The 25,970-nt window shown below is 40.8% G+C and overlaps 1 protein-coding gene across 1 annotated transcript in view; it reads left to right on the top strand.

The window, feature by feature from the left end:
- The window catches only part of mgat4a (alpha-1,3-mannosyl-glycoprotein 4-beta-N-acetylglucosaminyltransferase A), a 269,718-nt gene that overhangs the window by 215,265 nt on the left and 28,483 nt on the right, over positions 1-25,970 (top strand). Inside the window, exons 9-11 of the mRNA XM_072577031.1 lie at positions 5,951-6,081; positions 15,864-15,971; positions 20,136-20,329. Coding sequence (XP_072433132.1) covers positions 5,951-6,081; positions 15,864-15,971; positions 20,136-20,329 — 433 coding nt within the window. The remainder of the gene's footprint in view (positions 1-5,950; positions 6,082-15,863; positions 15,972-20,135; positions 20,330-25,970) is intronic.

Here is a 25,970-nt window from a genome sequence, read left to right as displayed (position 1 = left end):
GAAACAGGCCCTTCGGCCCAATCAGTCCACACCCACCCTCCAAAGAGTAACCCACCCAGTCCCATTCCCCTCTGACTAATGCACCTAGCACTACGGGCAATTTAGCACGGCCAATTCACCTAACCTGCACATCTTTGGACTGTGGGAGGAAACCAGAGCACCCGGAAGAAACACACGCAGACATGGGGAGAATGTGCAAACTCCACACAGACAGTTGCCCAAGGCTGGAATCAAACCTGGGACCATGGTGCTGTGATGCAGCAGTGTTAACCGCTAAGCCACCGTGCCACACCAAAGGTGTTACACTTTCTGTGGTTGCAGTGGAGCTGGGGAAGGTGGTGGTGGGTGGGGGTGGGGGGGGTGGAATTGCTGAGAGTGAAGGAGTAGACCAGGGTGTCTCGGAGAGAATGGTCCCTGCAGAATGCTGACAAGGGAGGGGAGGGAAAGATGTGTCTGGTGGTGGCATCTCACTGGAGGAGGTAGCGGCAATGGCAGTTAATGATCCTCTGGGTATGGATGCTGGTGGGATGGTTGGTAAGGACAAGGGGAACCCTATCACTGTTGCAGGAAGGAAGTGAGGGGGTGAGGGCTGAAGTATGGGAGATGGGTTGGACCCATCTGAGGGCCCTGTAAACTACAGTGCTGGGGAATCCTTGGTTGAGGAAGAAGGTGGCCATTTTTGAGGCTCCCTTGTCGAAGTTGGTATCATTGTAATAAATGTAATGGAGACTGAGGAACTGGGAGAATGGGATAGAATCTTTACTGGAAGCAGGGTGCAAAGATACAATACAGATTTGTTGCACACTCTGCCACTGAAATGTATATTGCATATTACTCATTAGTGTCTGAAGAAGAATGTCCTTTTGCCTTTGGCAAAATATCATTTGTGTTGCTACTGCATAGTAATAGTGTGCAACTTTTGAGATAATGGAACCTTTCAAGATTATCTGTGGCCCATTCCATGTGACAAACAGCAAGCAATGATCTGACTGAAGTGGCCATTGCCCCACAAAATCAAATTGATGTGGCCTTTTTCAGCATCAGGCTTCTGGGGTAAGAATTTGGCTCAGGCTTTATTTACAAGATTGACATTATGACCAATAAAACACTGGATTTTTGGAATCACATACGTTCATTGACCAGATACAGCTGGTTTTGGAGGACAATAGTAGATAATCCCATTCTCAGATTTCTCAATACTAAGGAACTCCTTAGACAGTTGCATTTGAAAGGTGAGTTTGAGCAAGGGTTGGAGGTCATTAAGATATGGAAGGAAGTTCTTACATGCAGCTGTAGTTTCAGGTATATCAAAAGTAGCATCTATGTATCAGAAATATGGTTAGGGACAATCTCATCAAAACCACATTTCTTGTGGAAACCTATGAAAATGTTTGCAAGTGCTTAGCCCAGAGGGCTCCCATGGCAACACCATCTGTTTTAGGCATATTGGGTGTCATTAAAGATGAACTCATTTGCACGAGTTGTTAAGTTCATGAGTTCAATGAGAGCAGATTCAGAAAATGGCAGTGTGTCCAGATTACCATGAAATAGTGATACAGCTCAAATATCTGTGGATCTTTGATCAACGCATTCGGCTAGCAATCTCAAACATGCAAAATATTCAGAAAAAAACCTGGAATAAAAGCTGGCTTAATGGAACCATTGTGAATTGTCATACAACATCTCACACAGGATACACAACAGTGCATACACAGGGTGCTTCTTATAGCTTTCAATTTCACCTTTTACCTTACCTCGAGGGTGGTGGTGTCTGTGGCTTGTGTTGCTTTTTTTGATAGCTTGTCACAGTTCAGAGCACTGGACAGTTCGGGGGTGGCCATTTTGCAGTACAGTATCATGTTATGTCAATGTCACACCTACAACATGTGTCAGCAGCAGATTCTTCAAACAATGACCCTGCGTGAAAATCAAAATGGGCTAGTCCTCAGTAAAGTCAGGAGTGACTGTTCAGTCAGGGGACACAGTCAGTCAAGGACTTCATCCTATTCCAGTCCAGTGGCTTGGCAACAGTCAGTCCTGTGGGAAAATCCAACCATTCCAGCAATTAGACGTAGGTCAGTCGGGGTGCTGTCGAAACGTGGTCTGGGGTGAGCCGACTTTTTTGCTGCAGTGAGACAAACAGAGGGACTTAGTATAAAGACAGCAGCTGGAAGGGCATTAGTGGTGATACAGATGCAGGAGTGGTGGTGACTAAGTGGGCATTGCTCAGGGCTGGAAGGGTTAGGTCAGTGAGGTGTGTGAGAACTGTTGCGCGGACATGCTGCATGCAATTATGGGAGGTGTAGTCCATGAATCTTGGTGAGATGAGTGTGCAGTAACAGAGTGAGAGAGGGTGGTGACCCTGTGAGTGTGAGCTAGCAGAGAGAAGAATGGTGGCATTTCCCCTTGCAGAGTTCGTAAGATCATTCATCTTCTCCCTACACTGCTGTGCATTGCATTTCACCTGAGAGACTGCACTGACCTGGGCTACTACCTCTCTGTAGGCTGGCTGGGGCAGGTAGCACAGGATCTCCTTTGCTGGTCAACAGGATCCAGCACTGTCCTCCTCTCCATCACCCCGTCCACTAGTACCTCCAGGCCTGTGTCAGTGAACCAAGGAGCTAACTTCCCTTTCTGGACCGTTTCCTTCAGGATAATGTTTCAAGACCAAGGTGTGAAGGGCAGTTCCTTGTTTGCAGCATCTGAATCGGTGCACCGCTGGGCTTTAAGTACTGGGTGGCAGCAGTATGGACTTTGCAAAGTCCCAGCAGTGGAGAGCACTTCCATTTCTCCTGCTGCAAGATTGAAGTATCCACCAAAGAGCCTGCTTCCCTAAATAATGAGCTGAGTGTGTTCGGGAAGTCTCCACAGGTCATCGCAGACCACCCGCCATGAATCTCACTCAAAGAAAAACAGCCAAAATAATAGAAAACTCCAGCCTGTTATCCCTCTAATTGCCTTTCTCCCCTCCACTAATATAGCAAAATAAACTCTGCTGGTAGATTCACACATAGTAATGGTCCTTTGAGGAAAGTGTCAGAGGGATGCTATTAAGAATTGGAAAAAAATAAAATCTGTTTTAAATTCAGTCTGTTAAGCTCCCTATAATGAAGTGTCCAAATTATTCCAGCTGTGGTTGAGAAGCATGTGATCACTTGTACGGAAACCTACAGAGACCAGTTAAAGGCAAAATCTAAATTATTCCAATCATCAGAGCTTCTAGCAAGCGTGGCACAGATTTTCCAATAGGGAGACAGGCTACTGTAGACAGGAATTACATATGGGGACGCTAGGAATCCCTGTCAGAGCAGACTCCCAAAGCATTTGCTCAGGAAATTGAATTTTCTGCTGGGACCCCTTTGAAAGTCTCCACCTAAATCTGTGACTTCAGAAGGTTCTGACAAAATTAAGTGACATAATTGTTCAGGAAATCTTAGACAATTAAATACATAGTCTGATTCCTGAGTAACTATTTAGCAGACCCACAGACTCTCATCACACATTGCCAACAATGCATCCCCCAGAGTCCTTGACCTCTTCCAGGATCCAACCCAATATTCCCAACCCTGCAGATCCTGACCAGACATCCCCTCACTGAATTTTGATTTTCAGCAATTGGTAGTGCTACAATGAACTGCAGAATAGAGATGCAATGCCAATAATAAAAGCAGAATTCTGTGGATTTCTGAAAGAAATGATAACTCTTTCCTCTCTGCACAGATGTTGCCAGAACTGCTGAATTTCTGCAGAATTTCCTTGATTTTTCTGAAATTAAGAATGCCTTGTACAAATCCAACACTATGTTGCTTTTCAAAGCCTGGAGTCCTAGTCAATATTTTGTAAACTTTTCCAATGTCGTTTCTTGTTTCATTGTTCAATGTTTCCAACAAAATGTTCCTCTTTATATTATCCAGTATTGAATTATTTCAGTCATCTGTCTGCTAATATTCTTGTCTATCTTCCTGCAATATCTGACTATGTTCTTCCTCATAAGGCCATAAAATATAGCATTAGAATTAGGCCATTCAGCCCATTGAGTCTGCTCAGCCATGCGATTGTAGCTGAAATGTTTCTCAATCCCATTCTCCTGCCTTTTTTCTGTAACTCTTGATCTCTTTACTAATCAAGAACCCTATCCATCTCTGTCTTAAGTGCCCTCAATGACTTAATGTCTACAGTCTTCTGCTGCAATGGATTCCACAGATTCATCACCCTCTGGCTGAAGAAGTTCCTCCTTAACTCAGTTTTAAAAGCCGTGCGTTCTCTCTGAGGCCATACCTTCTGGTCCTAGTCTCTCCTGCTAGTGGAAATATTGTCTCCATGTCCACTCTATCCAGACCTCTCCATATTCAGTAAGTTTCAATCAGATCCCCCCCTCATCCTTCTAAACTGCATGGAGAACAGTCTCAGGGTCCTCAACTGCTGTTCATATGACTAGCCCTTCATTCTCGGGATTACTCTTGTAGATCTTCTTTGGACCCCATCCGAGCACGTTGTTCCTTAGATACAAGGCCCAACGTGGTTTAACCAGACTCTAATACAGCCTGAGCAGTACATCTCTGCCCTTGTATTGTAGCCTTTTTGAATGAATGCTAACATTGTGTTTGATCTCCTAACTGTGAAATGAACCTACAGTTAAGTCCGAGAGAACCCTGAATCGGGACTTCTAAGTCCCTTTCTGCTTCAGATTTCTGAAGCCTTTCCCCATTTAGAAAAGAGTCCATGCCTCTATTCTTCCTATTAAAGCGCATGACCTCACACTTTCCCACACTGTATTCCATCTGCCACTTCTTTGCCCATTCCATTGGCCTAAGTTCTTCTGCAGTCTCCCCACTTCCGCAATGCTACCTATCTTTGTGTCATCTGCACAGTTAGCAACAGTGCTGTTAGTTCATTCGACCAGATCCTTAATGTATATTGTGAATAGTGATGGTTCCAACACTGACACCAGCAGAACTCTACTGGCTGCCGTCCTGAAAAAGATCCCTTTATTGCCACTCTCTGCCTTCTGTGAGTCAGCCAATCCTCTATCCGTTCCAGTACATTGCCCTTCAGACAATGGGTTCTAATCCTATTTAGCAACCTTCTGTAAGGCACCTTGTCAAGAGTCTTCTGGAGATCAAATAGATTGGTTTTTAGGCCATTAATTTGGTGTCACTGAACTTTAATATTCTTCTTGTGCCAGTGTCCAGTTCATTTCTTGCTCTGGCACCAATCCTTGGGTAAAATCACTAACCACATCATTTAAGTCCATATCTTCCTGCTAACTACTTTCCACAGTCTTTTGATTTGTGAATCTAATTTCCCTTTTATAGCCCATGCTTTAACCTTTGCAAATATTGCAAAAGTGGCACCTTATCAAGTACCATGTGAAAATCCATACATTTCCATTAAATTGATGTAGTTCTTTCTTGATAAGCCAGTAAAAGTGTTCTTGCAAATTCTTCAAATTTGCCCATTCCCAGACAAGGAAGAGTGCCTCAAATTTCCTTGGTTACCTCTTTCTCTTTTAAGTAGCACTTTTGACACTTGCCATTTTCTAATTTTGACCTGATGCCGAAAAGCAAATTAGAAAATTGAGTTGCTGAAGCTGCTGGAAGTCTAAAAGGTTGATTTTTATTTTTAAACACAAGGATTTTCAACGTAATTGGAGACATTTTCTTGTGTTTGTTGACCTCTTATTACTGTGGGTTTAATGTTGCTGGTTGTAGTCTGGTAAATTGTGCACACTACAATGGGTGTGATCACAGAGTTGCAGCATGTGAAAATGAATATTTAGGATTATGTAGCAATGTCACAACATGCATTTTAGCTACAAAAAAGAATTGAGATTCCAGCTTTATTGAATTGTCAGATATGATTTGAGCATTATTTTATGTTGAGTCAATGTTATTATCAAATAATTTTGCAACAGTTGCATTTGTTAATTGTTAATCATTTATCTCACAAGGTAAAATGTTTCAGTCTCCTGATTTGAATCTTATTGTGGAGTTCATCCTGATGTTCCACAAGGAGAAACCCATTGACTGGCTGTTAGACCATATCTTGTGGGTGAAGGTTTGCAACCCTGAAAAAGATGCAGTAAGTGCAGAATTTTGTCTTGTAGCATGTATACACTCCAGCTCTGTTTTGTAATATGAGAACCTGTTGTTTATAGTTATATTAAAAAAATAAACTAATTAAAATACATAGGATTACTAATTTGCTAACCTGAGAAGTGCTGTGACTTATTTGTGCATTTTTCGCAACAGCCAAGATGATTGGATGTAAATTCTAGCATCTATCATTTTATCCCATGTGACACATTTTGACTTCGAGCAGTTGGATAGATGCTAATTGGAAAATGACCTATCACTGACAGCAAAAGGCTGTAAAAGCTTAGTTGATTTGCATCATTCTTTAGCGTCTTCCACAGTTGTGTAACATTGCAGATGTAGCTCAGGTGGTCACTAAGCTAAAGTTGCTGCCTGTCCTTTAAAGCTCTATTATGTTCCCATCTATTGTACCTACCTTTGGGAGACCAGCCCAGTACGTTCAGCAGTGGATGCTATGGGTTCAGTAAAGATCAAAGTAATCTGTGCCTTTTTCACAAGCTTAGGTATTCATTAAGAGCTCAACTGTTTCAATTCCTATTTTTTTCTACTTTTATCCTAAACAGATATCTCAAATATAACTTAACCATTGGAAAGATTGTAAATTTATTCTCGAGATAACAGATGAATTTTGATTTGGGTCAGCTTTCCATAACAGCATGAATATAACCTGGATGAAGCTTTTCCTGCTTAAAGTCACTGTTTGGTTTTATTTATTTATTGAGGTATACTTGAAAACAGGTCAGAGGCAGAAGATGAAGGTGTCATCCTGCTGTGGGCATTTAAGAGATAAATGTGAAATGAGATTTGGCATTCTTACTCCATCTGTCACTTGGCAGGAGTGCACAGCACAATCCTGACCCGGATAATAGCTTAGACTTTGAGGCTGATCTTGAAGTGTACACCCTGCTTCTTGAAAATACAAAGTCCCTTGATGCTTTGATCTGAAAGAGTGGCCCAGTAAGGAAATAGTCAGACTGGAATGATTTCCTTGACTCAATTGGAATACTTGCTGGTCAGAATCAGATTTCCCAGAATTTTATTTAAATCTCAAATTGATCCAATGCTTTTATCAAGTTTTGTTTTGTCTCTTTGAAGCAACTAAAGACATTACCACCATTTATTGGTCAAAGGAAAATAAACACCCACTGGAGGCCAAAATTAGGGAAATTCCGAGTTCCAGGAGGTTGTCGAACTGGAGAGATTTACAAAAATGGGAAAGGATATGGCCATGGATGGATTTGAATACAAGATGAAAGTTTCAATTTGTATGTTTGACACCTACTTCACTAATGTCCTAATTGGCAAAGAAATCCATCATGCTCACCTGGTCCGGCCAACATGACACTCCAGACCCACAATAATATGGTTGACTCTTAACTGCCCCCTGGGAAATTACATGTGAGCAATAAGTGCTGGTCTAGCCAATGACACCCATACCTCATGAATCAAGTTCTTTGAATAGGTAACAAGTAGAGTAGATAAAGGGGAATTAGTAGATGCAATATACTTGGATTTCCAAAAGACATTCAGTAAGGTATTGTACAAAAGGTGACTTCATAAGATAAGAGCTCATAGCATTGGGGTTTGTAAATTAGCATGAATAGAGGATTTGCTAACTAATAGAATTCAGAGAGTTGGGATAAAGGGGTCATTTTCAGAATTGTAACTACTGGAGTGCCACATGGATCATGCTGGGTTCACAATTATTGACAATACAAATTGATGACTTGGGTGATGGAGGTAAATGCTAAGATTGCAGATGACATAAAAATAGTCCTTTTTTTTTCATTTGTTTACTCACTGGATGTGAGCATCACAAGTATTTAGTGCCCATATCAGTTAAGAGTCAACCACTTTGCTGTGGGACTGGAGCCACATGTAAGCCATACAGGGTAAGGATGGCAGATTTCCTTCCTTAAAGGATATTAGTAACCAGATGGGTTTTTACAACAAGCAACAGTCACCTTTAGTCTGGCTCTTTGTTTCTAATTTTATTGAATTCAAATTGCAACATTTGCCATGGTGGGATTGGAAAACATGTTCACAGCATACTAACCCAGAGTTCTACATTACTAATCCAGTGACTATGTCACAGTCTTCCCTGGGAAGGCAAATAGTGAAGATGACACAAGGAGTCTACAGAGGGATATAAGCAGGGTTCAGTTTTGTGCATAAATGTAGCAGATTGAATATAATGTGCAAAATGTGAAGGTATGCATTTGGGCAAGAAATTAGGACATCTGAATATTATTTCAATGAAGAAAGGTTGTAGAAAGCTGCAGCTCAGATATGTTTGGAGGTCCTAGTAAATGAATCACAAAAGAAAGCTTGATCCCTATTCAGCAGGTAGTAGGGAAGTCGGAAGAAATGCATTGCCTTTACTTCAAAGGGAACAGAATGTAAAATAGTGAGATCTTAATAAAACTATACTAGACAACCAATCAGATCACAGCTGAAATGCTGTTAGAACATCCCCTTACCTCAGGAAAAATATGCTAACATTGGAGGCAGTCCAGTGAAGGTTTGTCCTGGGTAGGGAGGGGCTTTCATATGACGATAGGTTGAGTAGGTTGCGCTTGTATTCATTAGAATTTCAGAGAATAAGAGGAGACCTTATTGAAACATACAAGATTCTTGGGGGACTCAACAGGGTAGATATGGAAAGGTTGTTTCCTCTTGTAGGAGAGACTATGACCAGAGGGCAAATCATATGGTTACACTAATGGAAAAGTCTCACTTTTATTATATACGTATGGGCAGGTCAGGGTGGATTGGCCATGTTAAATTGCCTATAGTGTCCAGGGATGTGCAGGCTAGGTGGATTAACCTTGGGAAATGTAGGGTTACAGGGATAGGGTGGGGAGGGGAAAGTTGAGTGTTTGTGGGACGCACTTTGGAGGGTCAGTACTGACTCAATGGGCTAAATGGCCTCTATAGGAATGCTATCACTCTACGATATATTAGACAAAAGTAGGTCATAACATAGGATTCAAGATTAATTTACTGCCAGTAGGGATAGTTTTCTTTTTTTTCTCTGTGACAAGTGCAAATTATTGGAGAATCAATTGCAAAACTGTCCCTTGCCACAGTTTGTGTCCTAAATCCCATGGGTGATGAAATTTGAGTTGTGTCTGTCTTAGAAATTTGTAGTCTAGCAGCTCCATCTTGAAACACTGGACAGATCTCTGGCAGCACACATACTCAGAAAAATAAAGCAGTTTGAAAACGGTATGAAGCTTCATCAGAGATTAATGCATATGTATGATAATAAAAGCAAAATGGATATGTATGCCTCCTGTTATCTAACTATATGATGTACAACCACTGAGATTTTCTGACTGCAAGACAGGCTCCATGTACAGCAGATTTATTATCCTTGCCATCAAATCAAATGCATGTGTGGAAAAAATGGGCATGATTCTTAATGTTAAAAATGCTTTAAAATTACAACATTTTCTTGGACTTTTGTGGAGAAAAAATACCTAATGTATCATGCAGCATAAAAGTGATGGATCAAATGGTATATCTTGTGCCATTAATTTTCTGTGTAAAATATCACATCAATATTATGTTTCCATTTTCGTGTATATATGTAAAATAGGCTTTTTTTCCTTTTTAATCACAATAGACCTTGGAGTGCAGGTTATTAGCTCCTTGAAAATGGAGTCGCAGGTAGATAGGATAGTGAAGAAGGTGTTTGGTATGCTTTCTTTATTGATCAGAGTATTGAGTACAGGAGTTGGGAGGTCATGTTGTGGCTGTACAGGACATTGGTTAGGCCACTGTTGGAATATTGTGTGCAATTCTGCTCTCCTTCCTATTGGGAGGATGTTGTGAAACTTGAAAGAGTTCAGAAAAGATTTATAAGGATGTTGCCAGGGTTGGAGGATTTGAGCTATCGGGAGAGGGTGAATAGGCTGGAGCATTGGAGACTGAGGGGTGTCCTTATAGAGGTTTATAAAATCATGAGGGGCATGGATAGGATAAGTAGACAAAGTCTTTTCCTTGGGGTGGGGAGTCCAAAATTAGAGGGCTTGGGGGAAAGATATAAAAGAGACCTAAGGGGCAACCCTTTCACGCAGAGAGTGGTATGTGTATGGAATGAGCTGCCAGAGGAAGTGGTGGAGGTTGGCACAATTGCAACATTTAAGAGGCATTTGAATGTGTATATGAGTGGGAGGGGTTTGGTGGGATATGGGCTGAGTGCGGGCAGGTGGGACTAGATTGGGTTGGGATATCTGGTCGGTATGGATGGGTTAGACTGAAGGGTCTGTTTCTGTGCTGTACATCTTTGACTTTATTGGTGTATTTAAAATGATTGAGTTCAACCCAGAAGTATTGACACTATAGACCTTTTAGATGAATAGGATAGCTAATCTATACTCTAGTTTAGTTAAACATAAACTTGACTTCAGTAAAGAGGTGCTTGTAGTGATCCTCAAACAATTTGTCAGAAACTGAGCCGTCTGCATGCAACCACAGCACCAAAAAGAAATGTGTATAATACATCTGATTGGAAGCTTTTAAAGTATATTTGCCTATTCAGTTTAATGGGGTTAATTTGGGCAGTCAACAGTTATGGTATTGATGATTAGAAAATTATGTTAGGAGATGTAGACAGTTTAATTGTTTGTTTAGAAATGTATATTCATTAGTATTACTAAAAAAGATTATATGTCAGAGCTATAGTAGTGGAGAGAAGAATGTACATGTAATGATCAGTAGCATATGGACCTGATAGCTATATTGTTGCTATAACTCTTTTGAATTCATTCATAGGATGTTCACATCACCAGCAAATTAAGCTTTCTTGCCTATCTCTAATTGTCCATGTGGTGATGCATATTCTTTTTGAAGTACTACAGTCTGTGTACTGAAACAAACTCCATTGCTAGAAAGGAGGCTGTACCAGTATTTTGACCCAGTAAGGAACATAATAGTTCTCAGGTAGGACAGGGTGCAACTTGAGGGGAATGTTCAGCTGGTGGTGTCCCCATTCTGTTGCTGCTCTTGTACTTCCAGGTAGTAGTGGTTGTATGTTTCAAAGTTCCGTTGAAAAAGTAATGCATGTTGTAGACATACAGAAGGCTGCAGTGGTGAACTAGTGATCAAGAGAGTGAACGATTAAGGTGATGGGATGGCATGGTAGCTCAGTGGTTAGCACTGCTGCCTCACAGTGCCAGGGAACCAGGTTCAAATTCTACCCTCAGGCAACTGTCTGTGTGGAGTTTGCACATTCTTTCTTTGTGTGCATGGGTTTCCTCCTGATGCTCCGATTTCCTCCCTCAGTCCAAAGATGAGCAGGTTAGGTGTATTAGCCATGCTAAATTGTCCATTGTGCCTGGGGATGTGTAGGTCGGGTGGATTAATCATGGAAAATGCAGGATTATAGGGAATAAGGTTGAGTCTGGATGGGATGCTCTTTGGAGGGTCAGTGTAGACTGAATGGCCTGTTTCTGCACTATAGGGATTCTATCAAGTGGGAATGTTATGAAGGTGTAAAAGTGTTCATGTACACTTCTACACCTTCATAACATGGAATGGAATGGAATTGAGATTCTTGAATATTGTTGGGACTACACTAAAGAATGCATTATATCACACTCCTGATTAGTGAGCGGGCTTGGATTTAAGGTGATGTGCAAGTAAAGCAAGGATGATTTGAGTAAAAGCTTTTCACACAGCGAGTTTTTTGGGCATGGAATGCACTGCTTGGAAGTATGATGGAGTCAGGTTCAATTGAGGCATTCAAGAGGTCATTGGATGATTATTTGGAAAGAAATGGTTTGCAGGGATCTGAGGGAAAACATAGGAGATTGGAACTGGGTAATAAAATCAGTGCAGGCATGATATTGCTGAAACACTGACTCCTGCACCCTAACACTTCTGTGATGCTGGGACTTGTGCTTTCTAAGTGGTAGAATGAGGGACCCAGGAGATGAGTTACTAGTCACAAATACCAAGCCATGCCATGTTGTTGTAAACAGTATTTATGTTTTGAGATTTTGGAGCAAGTTTGTAGCTCAGGTTGTTGGTTTGCTTGCTGAGCTCGCTACCCACCATTCAATGAGCAAACCTACAACCTGACAGTATTTATGTGGCAGGTCCAGTTATATTTTTGCTCACAGTATGTTGATGTTATGTGAATTAGTGATGGTAATTGCATTGAATGTAAGGACATTTGGCCAGATTCCATCTTATTAGAGATGGTAATTGTCCAACACTTGTACAGTGTGTGATTTATATATATTTTAATACAATTTATTGTAGAGTCTGAATTTTGAGCTAGTGATGTGGGTTTTGGTCTGTGTGCGTGAGGGAGTTTAATGATTACGGTATTTCTGGAGCTTTTGTTTAACTAATTAGTATGCGTGAGAGAGTTTCTGGAGTGCTAATGGGAATTTGCCTTGGGAGAGTTTTTTACAAGTGGACAGAATAAATATTGAAGAGCATTAGCCTGTTTTCAGTTAGAAGGATCAGGGATTGATTTTTTTTATTATTGCTCAAGGCAAATACCCATAATTTAGAAACATTTAGTTTCAGGTTGTACAAGGTTGATGATGGATATATGAATGCAGTTTTCCAGGGGCAAGAAATTATTTCAGAAGACTTAGAAATAAGTTAACTCAGTGTAAGGGTTTAGTTTGAAAGTTCCAGACCAGATGTATTTGGTTAGAATGCTAAAGTGGTTAATTGAAACTGAGAAAGTTTAAGCTCAATTGTATAAATACTCAAGGAAGAATTTGCCAGACTCTCAAAACTGGAAGTTGAAAGAAACTATTAAATTAAACTCATTGATATGATGGAGAAGTAAACTCTGCCTCTGGTGTTTGAGCACCATTAATGGTTTGCTGTTGGACTAGATGGAATGTTGTATTCTTACTGTATGTTTTGAAGACTTTCAAGTTGTATTATGTCTAAATAGCATGGTTTATTCTATTTAATCTTTACTTTCATGTAATAAACTTCTGTTTTATTATTAAAACCAAATCTGAAGCATTGTATGTTTGCGTTTTAGTGAGCAGTCACCTCATTAAGTGAAAGAAAAATAAAATATGATCAAACATGATTTCAGTCCAGGATCTGAATTGTCCAGCAGTAACATTAGTTACGATCATATCAAGTGTAAATGTTATTTGCCACTTATTAACCTGAAACTGATCATTATCCAGTCCTTACTAAAATGGGGTATAGACTGCTTCATTGTCTGAAGAGCTGAGAATGGAATTAAGCACTCCATTTATCAGCACACTACATTTTATCACTTTAAGACAAAGGTAAGGTCAATGACAATTGGGCATAGGACACTACCCAATGGAACTCCTGCAGTGATGCTCTGGGGCTGAAATGACTGTCCTCTAATGACTACTGGTCCTTCCCATTGTGCTAGCTATGACACCAACCACTTTTCCTCTGATTCCAGTTTTAACCATGCACCCTTGATAATGCATTCATTCAAATGCTGCTTTGATGTTACTTTCACTTTACTACTGCAATTTGACTCTTTGGAGCATGCTTGGATTAAATCTTCTTCAGTGGTTTAGTTTACATATACCTCTGTGTTGCAGCTTCATCAAATTGGAAGTTTATGTTTAGATATGCATTGTGCTGTTCATTGTATGCTTTCTTACACTCCCCATTAAACCAGAGTTGGTCCATTGGCTTGATTGCAAATGTAGAGCAAGCAATACGCTAGACTATAAGGATGAAGAGTATGCTGAATGCAATTCTGCTTACAATTGCTTTTATCAGTCATGGCATAGATTATACCAGCATGGAGGTTATGTACAAAATTTTGGTTCGGTCACAGTGGGAGTACAATATGGTCACCACACTATATGAAGAATGTGATTGTACTGGAGGGGGTGCAGAGGAGATTCACCAGGATGTTGCCTGGGATGGAGCAGTTTACCAAAGAAGAGAGGCAGGATAAGATGGGTTATTTTCTTTAGAGTAGGGAAAGCTGAGAGGAGACCTGATTGAGGTGTTTAGATCAGAAGCAGCTGTTTCCCTTCGTTGAAGTGTCAATCACAAAGGGGCATAACTTTAAAGAGGTTTAGAGGGAATTTGAGGAAACATTCTTTTTCACCCAGACGATGGTGGGTATCTGGAATACACTGCCTGGGAGGGAAGTTGTTGCAGGAAACCTCCCAACCTTTAAAATGATAAATACTTGAAATGTCATAACATTGAAGGCTATGGACCAAGTGCTGGAAAGTGGGATTAGTGCAAATGTTAACAAAATGTGGCTCTGGAAAAATCACTGCAGGTCAAGCTGCATCAGAAGAGCTGGAGAGTCAATGTTTCGAGTGGGACCCTTCATCAGTATTAGTATAGATTTAAAATTGCTTTGTTAATGCAAGCTCAATTAACCAAAGGGTCTCTTCTGTTCTGTATGGTCCTATGAGCTTCAATTAACCAAAGCCTCTCTTATATATTGTATGATCCTATGAGTCTCTAATAAAAATTGCTGAGGAGAAACTCTGGCAGCATCTGTGGAGAGAGAAACACAGTTAACATTTCAAGATCAATATGAGTCTTATCTGGAACTTCAGTTCTGAAGAAGAGTTGTTGAACTCAAAACGTTGACTGTGATTCTCTCTCCATAGATGCTGCCAGACCTGCTGAGTTTCTCCAGTACAACAGGCTTTATTTCAGGTCTTCAGCATTTGCATTTCACCTTCCAATATCTGAAGTTTCCTTTATTCCTTTCACAGCTGTTTTGTCCTCACAAGTCCTCAGTCGTCTAAGTCTATTGTGTAGTAACTCTCCATTAGCATGGACCCTATGGTAACCAGTGTTGATGAAATATTATGCTTTGGCTTATGATGTTGTCTTTTTTTCCTACCCTGCATTACTCAAGCTCTTGCCTTTTTTCCCTCCATTTTCCTCCCTCATTCTTTAAGTGAGTCTACCCCCACTTCCTTCGGTCACTTCTCCTCCCTTTGTTCTTTTATTCCTTACTATTTCTTTCTATCTAGTTCACCACCTCCAGTTTAACCTTCTCACTTGTTAACATTGAATTCAATCTGCTACTTTCCAGTTCATTCCTGCATCTTGCCAATGCCCATTTGCATTTTCATTTGGTTCAAAATATTAATTATACCTTCATTATACCTCTGATATTGTAATCTGTAAATTATGACTATGCCCCCTCTAGCTTTCCTGATATACAAAGTCAATAACCATAATCCCCGATCTGATCTGAGAAATGTCATTCCTCTGTCTCAGTGGTCTTTAATGGCCTCTGGGGAAGGAAGCTGCCATCCTTACCCAGTCTGATCTACATACGATTCCAGATCCACAGCAGTGTGATTGACTCATAATTGTCCTCTGGGTAATTAGGGATGGACAATAAATGCTAGCCTAGCCCACATCCTGTCAATGAATTTTAAAATAATATCTCTGAAAAAATAGCCCTCAACTTCTCCTCTCCGTTTTATCACTTCCAATCATTTTTTAATTTGGTTTGCAACTACCCACCACCATTGCATAACCCCTAACCTTCTCAAATAAGCTTCCATGTGGTACAGACTCCTTTCTCTAAATATTTATATCACTCTTTGTATGGATGTGTGTAGATGTTAAAAGAAGAAGGATATGTTTAACCTGCACAGAGTTTAAAAACTGTCACATCAAACAGGGGAAGAATGAAAGGAAGTTAATTTTTTTTTTGCAATGTTTTCTCTCTGCCTAACTTTAACTTTGGCCATTAATATTGTGTGAAATGCTCGTTAGAGAGCTAACAAGACTTACTTGTGTTGTTAGAAACATTGCGAGCGGCAAAAGTCTAACATCAGGATTCGATTCAGACCATCCCTATTTCAGCACGTTGGGCTGCATTCTTCGCTGGCAGGCAAAATTCAGAAATTAACAGTGAGTAGCATTTTGATCTTCTGTTACAGCTTGACATTTTCAGCATTTTGGGTTAATTGAAGGGAAATGGGTTGTAAGTGTTAATTATGCTCATTTTTAATAAAATTGAGTTATCCTTGCAGTTCAAGAATGATCTCTGCCTTCTATTAATGTACGTGCAATCTGGAATCAGCATGGTGAGAAACCAGTGTTGTCGAGCTGTTAAATCTCAGTCCACTCAAACTGTGTTGCCTCCTTGGAGATTTGCTTTGTTTGAGCCAACTGTAGTGTTACATTTGAAGCCAATTCTGTCAAAGCATGCACTTCAATAGTACACAGGGAGACAGGTATAACATGCAAGGCCAGATTGTGCTGAACATTCAGTGGAAAGGAGCTTTCAGTTTGAGGGGTCCAGTGCACTTGGCTGTACTCGGTGTGGCACAGTTTTGGATGCTTTATTTGTACTGACAGATTAGTGCAAGATATAAACATTTAGCCTAAACACAAACGATCAAACTTGTGTGCAGTACCTTTCATTCAGGCTGCTAGTTTTGGCATTTCAATTTATTTTAAATTCAATTAAACTATGAGTATTTGTTTTTTGAAAAAAGGGAGAAATACATACAAATTAGATTTAACAAAAACAAAGGCTTGAATCCCTACAGTGTGGGAGCAGGCCATTCAGCCCATCGAGTCCAAAGTACATCCCACACAGACCTATCCTCCTATCTTATCCCTGTAACCCTGCATGGCCCAAGGCTAATCCATCTAGTCTGCACATCCCTGGACACTATGGGACAATTTAGCATGGCCAAACCACTTAACCTGTGCATCTTTGGTCTGTGGGAGGAAACTGGATCAAACCCATACAGACGTGGGGAGAATGTGCAAAATTGACACAGACAGTCGCCTGAGGGTGGAATCAAACCCAGGTGAGGCAGCAATGCTAATCACTGAGCCATTGTGCCGCTCCTAAAATTAGGCAGACTGATATATCCATTGTCTCAGCTCCTCCTACTTGCATTATCCCATAGCCCTTAATTCCCATACCATTTGGCCCATCGTGCTTGCACTGACCCTCCAAAGAGCTTCCTCCTTCCCAATCCCATCCCCTATTCTGTCCTTATAACCCTGCATTTCGCACAGCTAATTCACCTAGCCTACAGATCCTTGAACACTACAGACAATTTACCATGGCCAATCTGCCTAAGCTGCACATCTTTGGACCCGGGGAGGAAACCCGTGCTAGTCTTTATTGTTTCTGTTTCTTTCTTGAACACCCCATGTTTACTTTCAGTACCAGAAATTAGAGATGGATGAAGCATCAGAAACACTCAAAAGCACAACACCATCCCGGATAAAGCATCCCACTTCATTGGCGTCCCTTCCATCACTTTCCGTATTCACCCTCTTCACCACAGATGCATAGTGGCAGCAGTGTGTGCTATCTATGAGATGCACTGCAGCAACTCACCATGGTTCATTCAACTGCACCTTTCAAACCTGGAGACTCCTGCACCTAAAAGAGCAAGGGCACTACAACTTTCCCTCCAAGCCCCACAACATCCTGGCATAGAAACATATCAGTGTTGAATCACTGTGTCACTGGGTCAAAATCCTGTAACTCTCTTCTTAACCTACACCATTCGACAGCAGCAGTTTAAGAAAACAGCTCACCCCCATCTTCAGGGCAATTAGGAACAGGCAAGAATTGCTGCCTTAGCCAGCAATGCCCATATTCTGTGACAAATAAATTATGAAATGCTAAATTCAATAATTTGCCTGTAAAAGAAAACTGCAGTTCGATTTTTCAGCAGAATGATGCAAAATAAAAGGATAGAAAAGTGCCTATGTTACAAAGCTAGCCTTCTCCTATCTATCATTTATAAGTATTTTAAACACTGAGCACAGTCCCTGTGCCATCAGTCTAGTCAAAAGGTGCAAAATAATTGAAGAACTCTTTCATGTTTTAGTCAACAGTAAAAGCAGAAAATGTTGATTGACAGGAAGAAACTGTCAAGAAATAGTCTCGTTTGAGAATATTGAGCTGTAAGAACTCTGCCAATGGAAAATCCTGGCCCTAACCAGACCACATTATAATGTCTCTTAACAAGCTGTAGTACAAAGTTTCAAAATGTGTGAACTTCCAAAATGCTTGTTGATTTAATTATTCCCTGTGTTGTCCCTTTGCTCAAAATGTTTTGACTGAATGTAGTTATTTATTTTACTAATGAAGTGAAGTTTCCATGTCAGGTTGATCAACTCCCATCCCAATCTTTACAAAATTTTGATAGGTCATCTTGAGTCACCACTTTTTTCCAATGAGATCAAACTAATATCTTACAATTCCTTACAGTAAAGATTCCCAAGAGACATTATTATCTGGTTAAGGTTAACATCTTTCAAATGGCGGAAGTCTTGTCGCCCTCTATTTTTAAAAGACACTTTTGCTTGACAGTTAGTCCTTGCCAATCAGCATTTTCCACTTCTGTTATTAAATGGAACATAGAGTTCTTCAATTGCTCAGCACCTCTGAACTGGAATGATTTCCCAGGGAGAATGATCTGTGTTTCCAATGAGGTGGGAGCATGTTTTGTATTGCAAGCATCTTTCCTTTTTAACACAATGTTTTGTTGTTTTGCAGAAAAACTTTAACTTGGGTATTTTTTTGACAGTTAAAGTAGGATACAGGCAGTCCCTTACTTACAAACATCTAACTTATGAGCACTTGTACTTACCAATGTGATGCCATTTTAATATAAAAAAACATGCACATGTTTTCTCACACTTACAAATGACTATTTTACATTGTATTGTGTTGTGTTCCAACTTCTGTACGAATCAACTTATGACCATACTCATGAACAGAAACCTCTTGGTAACCTATGGACTGCCTTGTAGTCTGTCCAGTTTGTAATATTTATAGGGGGTGCATTTATTTTATTACTATTTGTCCCATAATGCATTGGATCATTTCTCCAGAGTTTTGGAATTCAGTAGATCACCAGGAGAATCAATTCTATTGTTGTATCCCTGTGTCACCAGGATTATATCAAGACCAACCCCTGTGTCATTTCAACTTGACTATTTATTTCTGATATCAGCTCTGTATCAGATTTATGATGTGGTGATCTTGTGGACTGTAATCTTGCTCGGTCAGATACAGTGTGTCTGGTGTTCATCAGCTGCAAAGTTAAACAGATATTGGCAGCAAATTATCTATAACAAGTGCCTGTAGAATAGTTGGAGTCCCATTAATGATCATGCCCTGAATAGGTGTGTTAGTGAGCAAACTGATCAGAAAGATCTCAGGTTAGATCAGTCCTGGGATAGCCGATCTCAGTAGCCATTTGAGGGCTTGTTACAATATTCCTGATTTGCTCTCTGTTGTCTGTGCTGGGAAGTGTAACTTGGGCGTTGAGTGAGGAGTTCCCCGCTATGTCACCACCAAGATTTAAATTATGGGAATGTGACATAAGATATTAGATTGCTGATAACCCTCTCAGAAACATGTTTCAACAGATACTTGGATCTGAAAAATTAGCAAAAAGGTAGAAATTGCTGGGCATAGAATAAAGGCTTTGATCTTGTCATCTATTATTTCAGTTAAAACCTTCAAATGTCCAAAGCATATTCTAATCCAGGCCACTGTTTAATCTTTAATGTATTTAATGACCTACATCTTGTCTTAACAGTGTTAAATCTGTAATCTCCCTCACCACAGAATCCTTCTTTATCAGTGTGGTAGCAAGTTGACAATGACAGCCTTCGGTAAATGCAAACAGCTCCAGAATTTATTCAAATGCCAGCCATTTATTCACGTGCAACATATTCCAAAAAGAAATTCGCTATGGCTTTCCTTTCCTCCCTTGATGTTGCTTATATGTTTTTGGAAACCAACTTGCAATTTTTCTAAGGCATCCGCAATTCTCATGGTAGAAATCTCCCAAAAACACTCAAAACATTTAACTTTGGAATAAAGTGACAGAATGGAATTGTAGTGAAAGAGAATTGATTTGAAGCAGTTAAGAAATGTCACATTCTAATTTTCTTGCAAATGCAGATTTTAGTGTGTAAAATTAAGTAATGAGTACGCAGGTGTTCCAGTATATGTTGCAAAGCTACTAATTGATTTGTTTATACTTAACAACTAAAACTTTGTGGTGTATTTTTTGCTTCCCAAAGGATAAAGATTTTATGAAGCCTTTACTTCACAAAATGCACGTTAATCCTCCTGCAGAAGTTTCAACATCTCTAAAAGTTTACCAAGGTCATTCATTAGACAAAGCTTACCTGGGAGAGGACTTCTTCTGGGGCATCACTCCTCTTGCTGGTGACTATATACTTGTCAGGTTCGACAAACCGCTGAATATAGATAGGTAAGGGCAATGATTTACAACGGTGACGTCTTCCTGCAGGAAAGTTGTTACTGTGATGTTTTGATAGAGCAATGAAATATTGAATGCTTCATAATCAGCAACGGCTTCTTCCATCTGTTAGAATGTTTTCATGACTTCACAGAACTAGGTTCACAGAATGCAAGAGCTCAGTGGTCCTGGCAGAACACAAAGTAAACATCGGTGAGCAGGTTATTGATGAGTAAGTGACGCTTGATAGCACTGTCAACAGCACCTTCCATTAATTTTGATGATCTAGAGTAGACAGAGCGGTAATTGGTCAGGTTGAATTTGTCCTGGCTGTTTGTGGACTCAACCTACCTGGACAATTTTCCACATCGCCAGGCAGTTGGCATTGTTGTAGCTGTACTGGAATAGCCTGCCTCAGGGCACAGCTACTTTTAGAACATAAGTCTCCATTACTAAAACTGAAATCTGGTTTGGGCCCACAGCCTTTGCTGCATCCAGTGCGTTCAGTTATTCATCTAGACAAGTTTAGAGTGGTGCTGGAAAAGCACAACCGTCAGGCAGCATCCAAGGAGCAGGAAAATCGACGTTTCAGGCAAAAGCCCTTCATCAGGAGTCTTGGTGCACCAAATTGCCACTGCCCCACCCCCACACCCTTGTCTGTGGGTTCAATGATGAGTTTGGGGTTGGAGCGAAGGGCTCTGCGTTGTGAGGATGGGAAGTTGGAGTGGACAGATTGAGGTGATCATTGTCACAGCGACAGTTAGAAATGAAGAGGTCAAGGGCAGGTAACAGGCCAGCACGGGGTGTCCAGGTGAATGGGGTGTGTTGAAGGTGAGTGAAGGGGTCCTTGGTGGGTGGGTGAGAACCGTGATTGAAAAAGTGGGCCTGGAGGTGGAGGCAGTGGAAGAAATGTTCAAGGACGCGTCACTTGTCAAACTCACTAACCCCGGAGCGTAGTGGGATGAAGGTGAGATGAAGGCAGTCCTCACTTTCTCTAAGAAGCAGAAGAGCTTCCACCTTTGCTCCCTCAGACGAACATTATGTGAATGTGGAAGGTCACCAAGGTGCCAGCATTCCTAGAGTGTTGGCTGTCTTGAGCCAATGGCCATTCATTGACTAGTAACGTGAGCCAAACAGATCATTACTGCATCCGAAAGACATACTCTTCGGCTGGCCTGCTATTGGCATGAGGTTAACAGGTCACCCATGTCTGTCATACAATGTCTGCAAACGAGACCTCAGGTTGACAGGGATCAGAGTCGATGCATGGAAAGTCTGTGCTGCTGACAGGATTGCCTGGAGATGAGTAGTCCAGCAGGGAGTGATAAAGGATAAAAAAAATTACAGCACATGAACAGGCCTTTCGGCCCTCCAAGCCTGCACTGATCCAGATGCTCTATCTAAATCTATTTTCTAAGGATCTGTATCCCTCTGCTTCCTATCCATTCATACATCTTAAATGACACTATCGTGCCTGTCTCTGCCACATCCACTGGCAACGCATTCCAGGCATCCACCACTCTCTGCTTAAAGAACTTTACACTCATATCTCCCTTAAACTTTTCCCCTCTCACATTGAACTCATGACCCCTAGTAAATGAGACGCCACTCTGGGGAAAAAGCTTCTTGCTGTCCACCCTGTCTCTACCTCATGATTTCGCAGACCTCAATCAGGACCCCCCTCAACCTCCGAGTTTCTAATGAAAATAATCCTAATCTACTCAATCTCTTTTCATAGCTAGTACCCTCCATACCAGGCACCATCCTGGTGAACCTCCTCTGCACCCTCTTTAAAGCATCCACATCCTTTTGGTAATGTGGTGACCAGAACTGTACACCGTATTCCAAATCTGGCTGAACCAACGTCGTATACAACTGTAACATTTGTACAACTCTTGTACTCAATACCCGTCTGATGAAGGAAAGCATGCCGTATGCTTTCTTGACCACTTTACTAACCTGCGTTGCCACCTTCAGGGTACAGTGGACCCAAACACCCAGATCCCTCTGTACATCAATTTTCCCCAGGGCTTTTCCATTTACTGTATAGTTCGCTTTTGAAATGGATCTTCCAAAATGAATCACCTCTCACTTGCCCAGATTGAACTCCATCTGCCATTTCTCCAATCTATCTATATTCTGCTGTATTCTCTGACAGTCCCCTTCACTATTTGCTACTCCACCAATCTTAATGTCATCTGCAAACTTGCTCATCAGACTGTCTACACCTTCCTCCAAATCATTTTTGTATATCACAAATAACAGTGGTCTCAACACAGATCCCTGTGGAACACCACTGGTCACAGTTCTCCATTTTGAGAAACTCCTTTCCACTCCTACTTTCTGTGTCCTGCTGTCCAGCCAGTTCTTTATCCATCTAGCTAGTACACCCTGGACCCCATGTAACTTCACTTTCTCCATCAGTCTACTACGGGGAACCTTATCATACACCATACTGAAGTCCATATATATGATATCTACGGCCCTTCCTTCATCGATCAACTTTGTCACTTCCTCAAAGAATTATATTAAGTTGGTAAGACATGACCTTCCCTGCACAAAACCATGTTACCTATCACCGATAAGCCCATTTTCTTCCAAATGTAAATAATCCTATTCCTTAGTATCTTCTCCAGCAGCTTCCCTACCACTGACGTCAGGCTCACTGGTCTATAATTACCTGGATTATCCCTGCTACCTTTCTGAAACATGGAGACAACATTTACAATTCTCCAGTCCTCCGGGACCTCACCCATGTTTAAGGATGCTACAAAGTTATCTGTTAAGGCTCCAACTATTTCCCTTCTCACTTCCCTCAGTAACCTGGAATAGATCCTCTGATGCTGCCTGATCTGCTGTGCTTTTCCAGCAGCACACTCTCGACTCTAATCTCCAGAATCTGCGGTCCTCACTTTCACCTAGATCCCATCTGGATCTGGGGACTTGTCCACCTTAATGCCTTTTAGAATACCCAACACTTCCTCCCTCCTTTATGCCGACTTGACCTAGAGTAATCAAACATCTATCCCTAAACTCAACATCCGTCCTGTCCCTCTCCTTGGTGAATACCGATGCAATTACTTATTCAGAGTCTCACCCATTTTCTCTGACTCCACATATAAGTTTCCTCCTTTGTCCTTGAGTAGGCCAACCCTTTCTCTAGTTCCCCACTTGCTCTTTATGTATGACTAAAAGACTTTGGGATTTTCCTTTACCCTTTTAATGGAATATTATAAAGCTGCCTCTGGTGCAGGTTTCACGATCTCAGCACCTTTAAACAACTGACTTAAACCAAGAAGAGAGGCAGAAGAACTTCCACCTTTGCTCCCTCAAATGAATACTGTGTTGAATGTAAAAAAGCAGAAGACAAAAGATTTGACCATTTTGGAGAAGTTGAAGGGATGGAAAAAAAGAACATCAGTCAACACTATTGATTTGTCCCTCTCAAAGTGGCAGAACATCTTTTTGGCTTGGCAATGGCATCCCTTTAGTGGCCACTGCATAAAGGAACATGAAGCAGTGAGCTTTACCTGTTGCTCAAACCTTTGAGATTCCTGCCCCTCAAGATAATCTTGGATAGTCTGGGCACTTATCAGGAACAAAGGTCATGCCTTAGGCCTGTTCATGAATTTGAACATTATACAGTGAGAAGTAATTTGATCAGTGCAGCGATTATCCTGCAGGGTGGCTTTGATGTGACCTATTCCAGCCTGAGGAACAAATGCTTTATGCCTATAAGACCAATCTTATCAAGCATGGAGCTGTCGGAATCCCAACCTGCGTGTAAGCTTGTAGAAAACAATTGTAAATTGGCCAGTCAGTTGTCTCCAACTGTCTTTTTGGCTTGACTACAAGTTTTACCTATCACAGAAATGAGTAATGTGGCATATGAATACCGAAAGTGTGGTGATGGAGCTCTATGCTCAAAACATCAACTCTCCTGCTCCTCGGATGCTGCCTGACCAGTTGTGCTTTTCCAGCACCACCTTTTTTGACTCTGATCTCCAGCATTTGCAGTCCTCACTTTCTCCCATATGCCCCATAGACTGGTGGATCAGAGAGGATTAGTATATCCCTTTAGCTGTTTGCAACAGGCAAGGTGCTGACCATAACCAACTTTCCTATACTCAAAACACAACATCCAATATTAGATGTGATTTCACAATTTGAACATTTACCAAATGATTCTGATTGTGTGGATAATTATGCTGACAACCAATTTAGGTTTGCCACTTGAGTCTGCAGTGTAGTACACCTGTGCTAACCTATATATGAACATGCAGTCCCCTGTTCTGTACAGACAAACAGAACACTTACTCACTGTGCCCGTTTCAACTCAGCAGAACAGGTGACAGCCATTCTCTGGTGCATTCCTCTGGCAATGCCTTGTCCAATCAGAGTCAACTTGCCTGGTTTAAAATTCTTACAATGCTTGGGAAATAACTGTCAGTCATCATCTAATTGGTACATTCCCAAGGCAATCCTTCCACACAGAGGTAACTTCGCAACCAATCAGCACTCTCCTCTCATGCAGTATATACATTCCTTTCCCTTTACATTTGTTATTTGTTGCAAAATGCCTTGATGAATACAAGATAGGAGCTTGAACAAAACATGTCTTTAGCACCAATGGTTTAAAATGGTTGCAATTGAATCTACTCCGGGAGTACATTTTTAATGCATGTCAAAATAAGCTGAAGATCAATCGTATTATTTTGGCTTTCTTTAAAGCTGTCTGCCAGTTGCCACTCTTAAATAATATTTTGATACTGATTTTGCAAAGTATATTTATCTCTATCAACATATTACTCATTATAACTCTTGAGTAACTTTTCTGTTACCAAGCCACATCAGAAAATAGGCATTCAAATTTGTGAGATAAAATGAAAGTTTTGTAAGAGACCAATGGGCTATTGACATCATCCTGCTAAATGGACACAGCAGTGTAGGAATGGAATTACTGACTGTGGGTGCATCAGAGCTCCAAATGCACAAAGCCAGCTAGCATCCCTATTTACTGACTACCCTCATTCCAGAGTTGAACAGTTTCTTGGGATTCCTCATTGCACAGAGCCAGTGATCTTCAGTATTTTAAATTAAATTACAGAATGACTTCCAAGAAGCACAAATTATGCATCTGATGGACAATTAAGTCAAGTTTTATTCTGACTACATATGTGCTTCCTTGTGTTTGAGATGATAATGTAAACTGTTATGGAAAAATGTTTTCTGCATCTCTCTCTAGCCTCTTGTGCTGATGCTCTTCAGTCCTATTCAATTACCTTCTCTGTTTAAAGACCTTTTGAATGCAGAGCAGCACATCAGATTTAAAGGTTATGAAAGCATTGTAAGTGCTGACCTAGTTTCTGTTCTAGGTTTAATGAGATTTCTTTAGGGTACCTCTGCTTTGAAATCACAAATGGAATGAAATCCTGATTCAGACCAAGTATTGGCATGAAAATTTATTTAAATTTGTGTTGTGTATAGCGCTGTTTAATTCAGAGTGAATTCAGCTTATTCAAAATAAATGGAAATTGCCCACATACATCAAACATGAAGTATCTCTTTATTATAGCACTTGATATTTGTGACCTTGGTCAATGCTGCATAGTTTTACTGCAATTGTATTGTGTCACACTGCTTAATAGTCACG

Source organism: Chiloscyllium punctatum, chromosome 9, assembly GCF_047496795.1.
Source record: "Chiloscyllium punctatum isolate Juve2018m chromosome 9, sChiPun1.3, whole genome shotgun sequence".
Lineage (NCBI taxonomy): Eukaryota > Metazoa > Chordata > Chondrichthyes > Orectolobiformes > Hemiscylliidae > Chiloscyllium > Chiloscyllium punctatum.
This window is presented reverse-complemented; position numbering and strand designations above follow the sequence as displayed.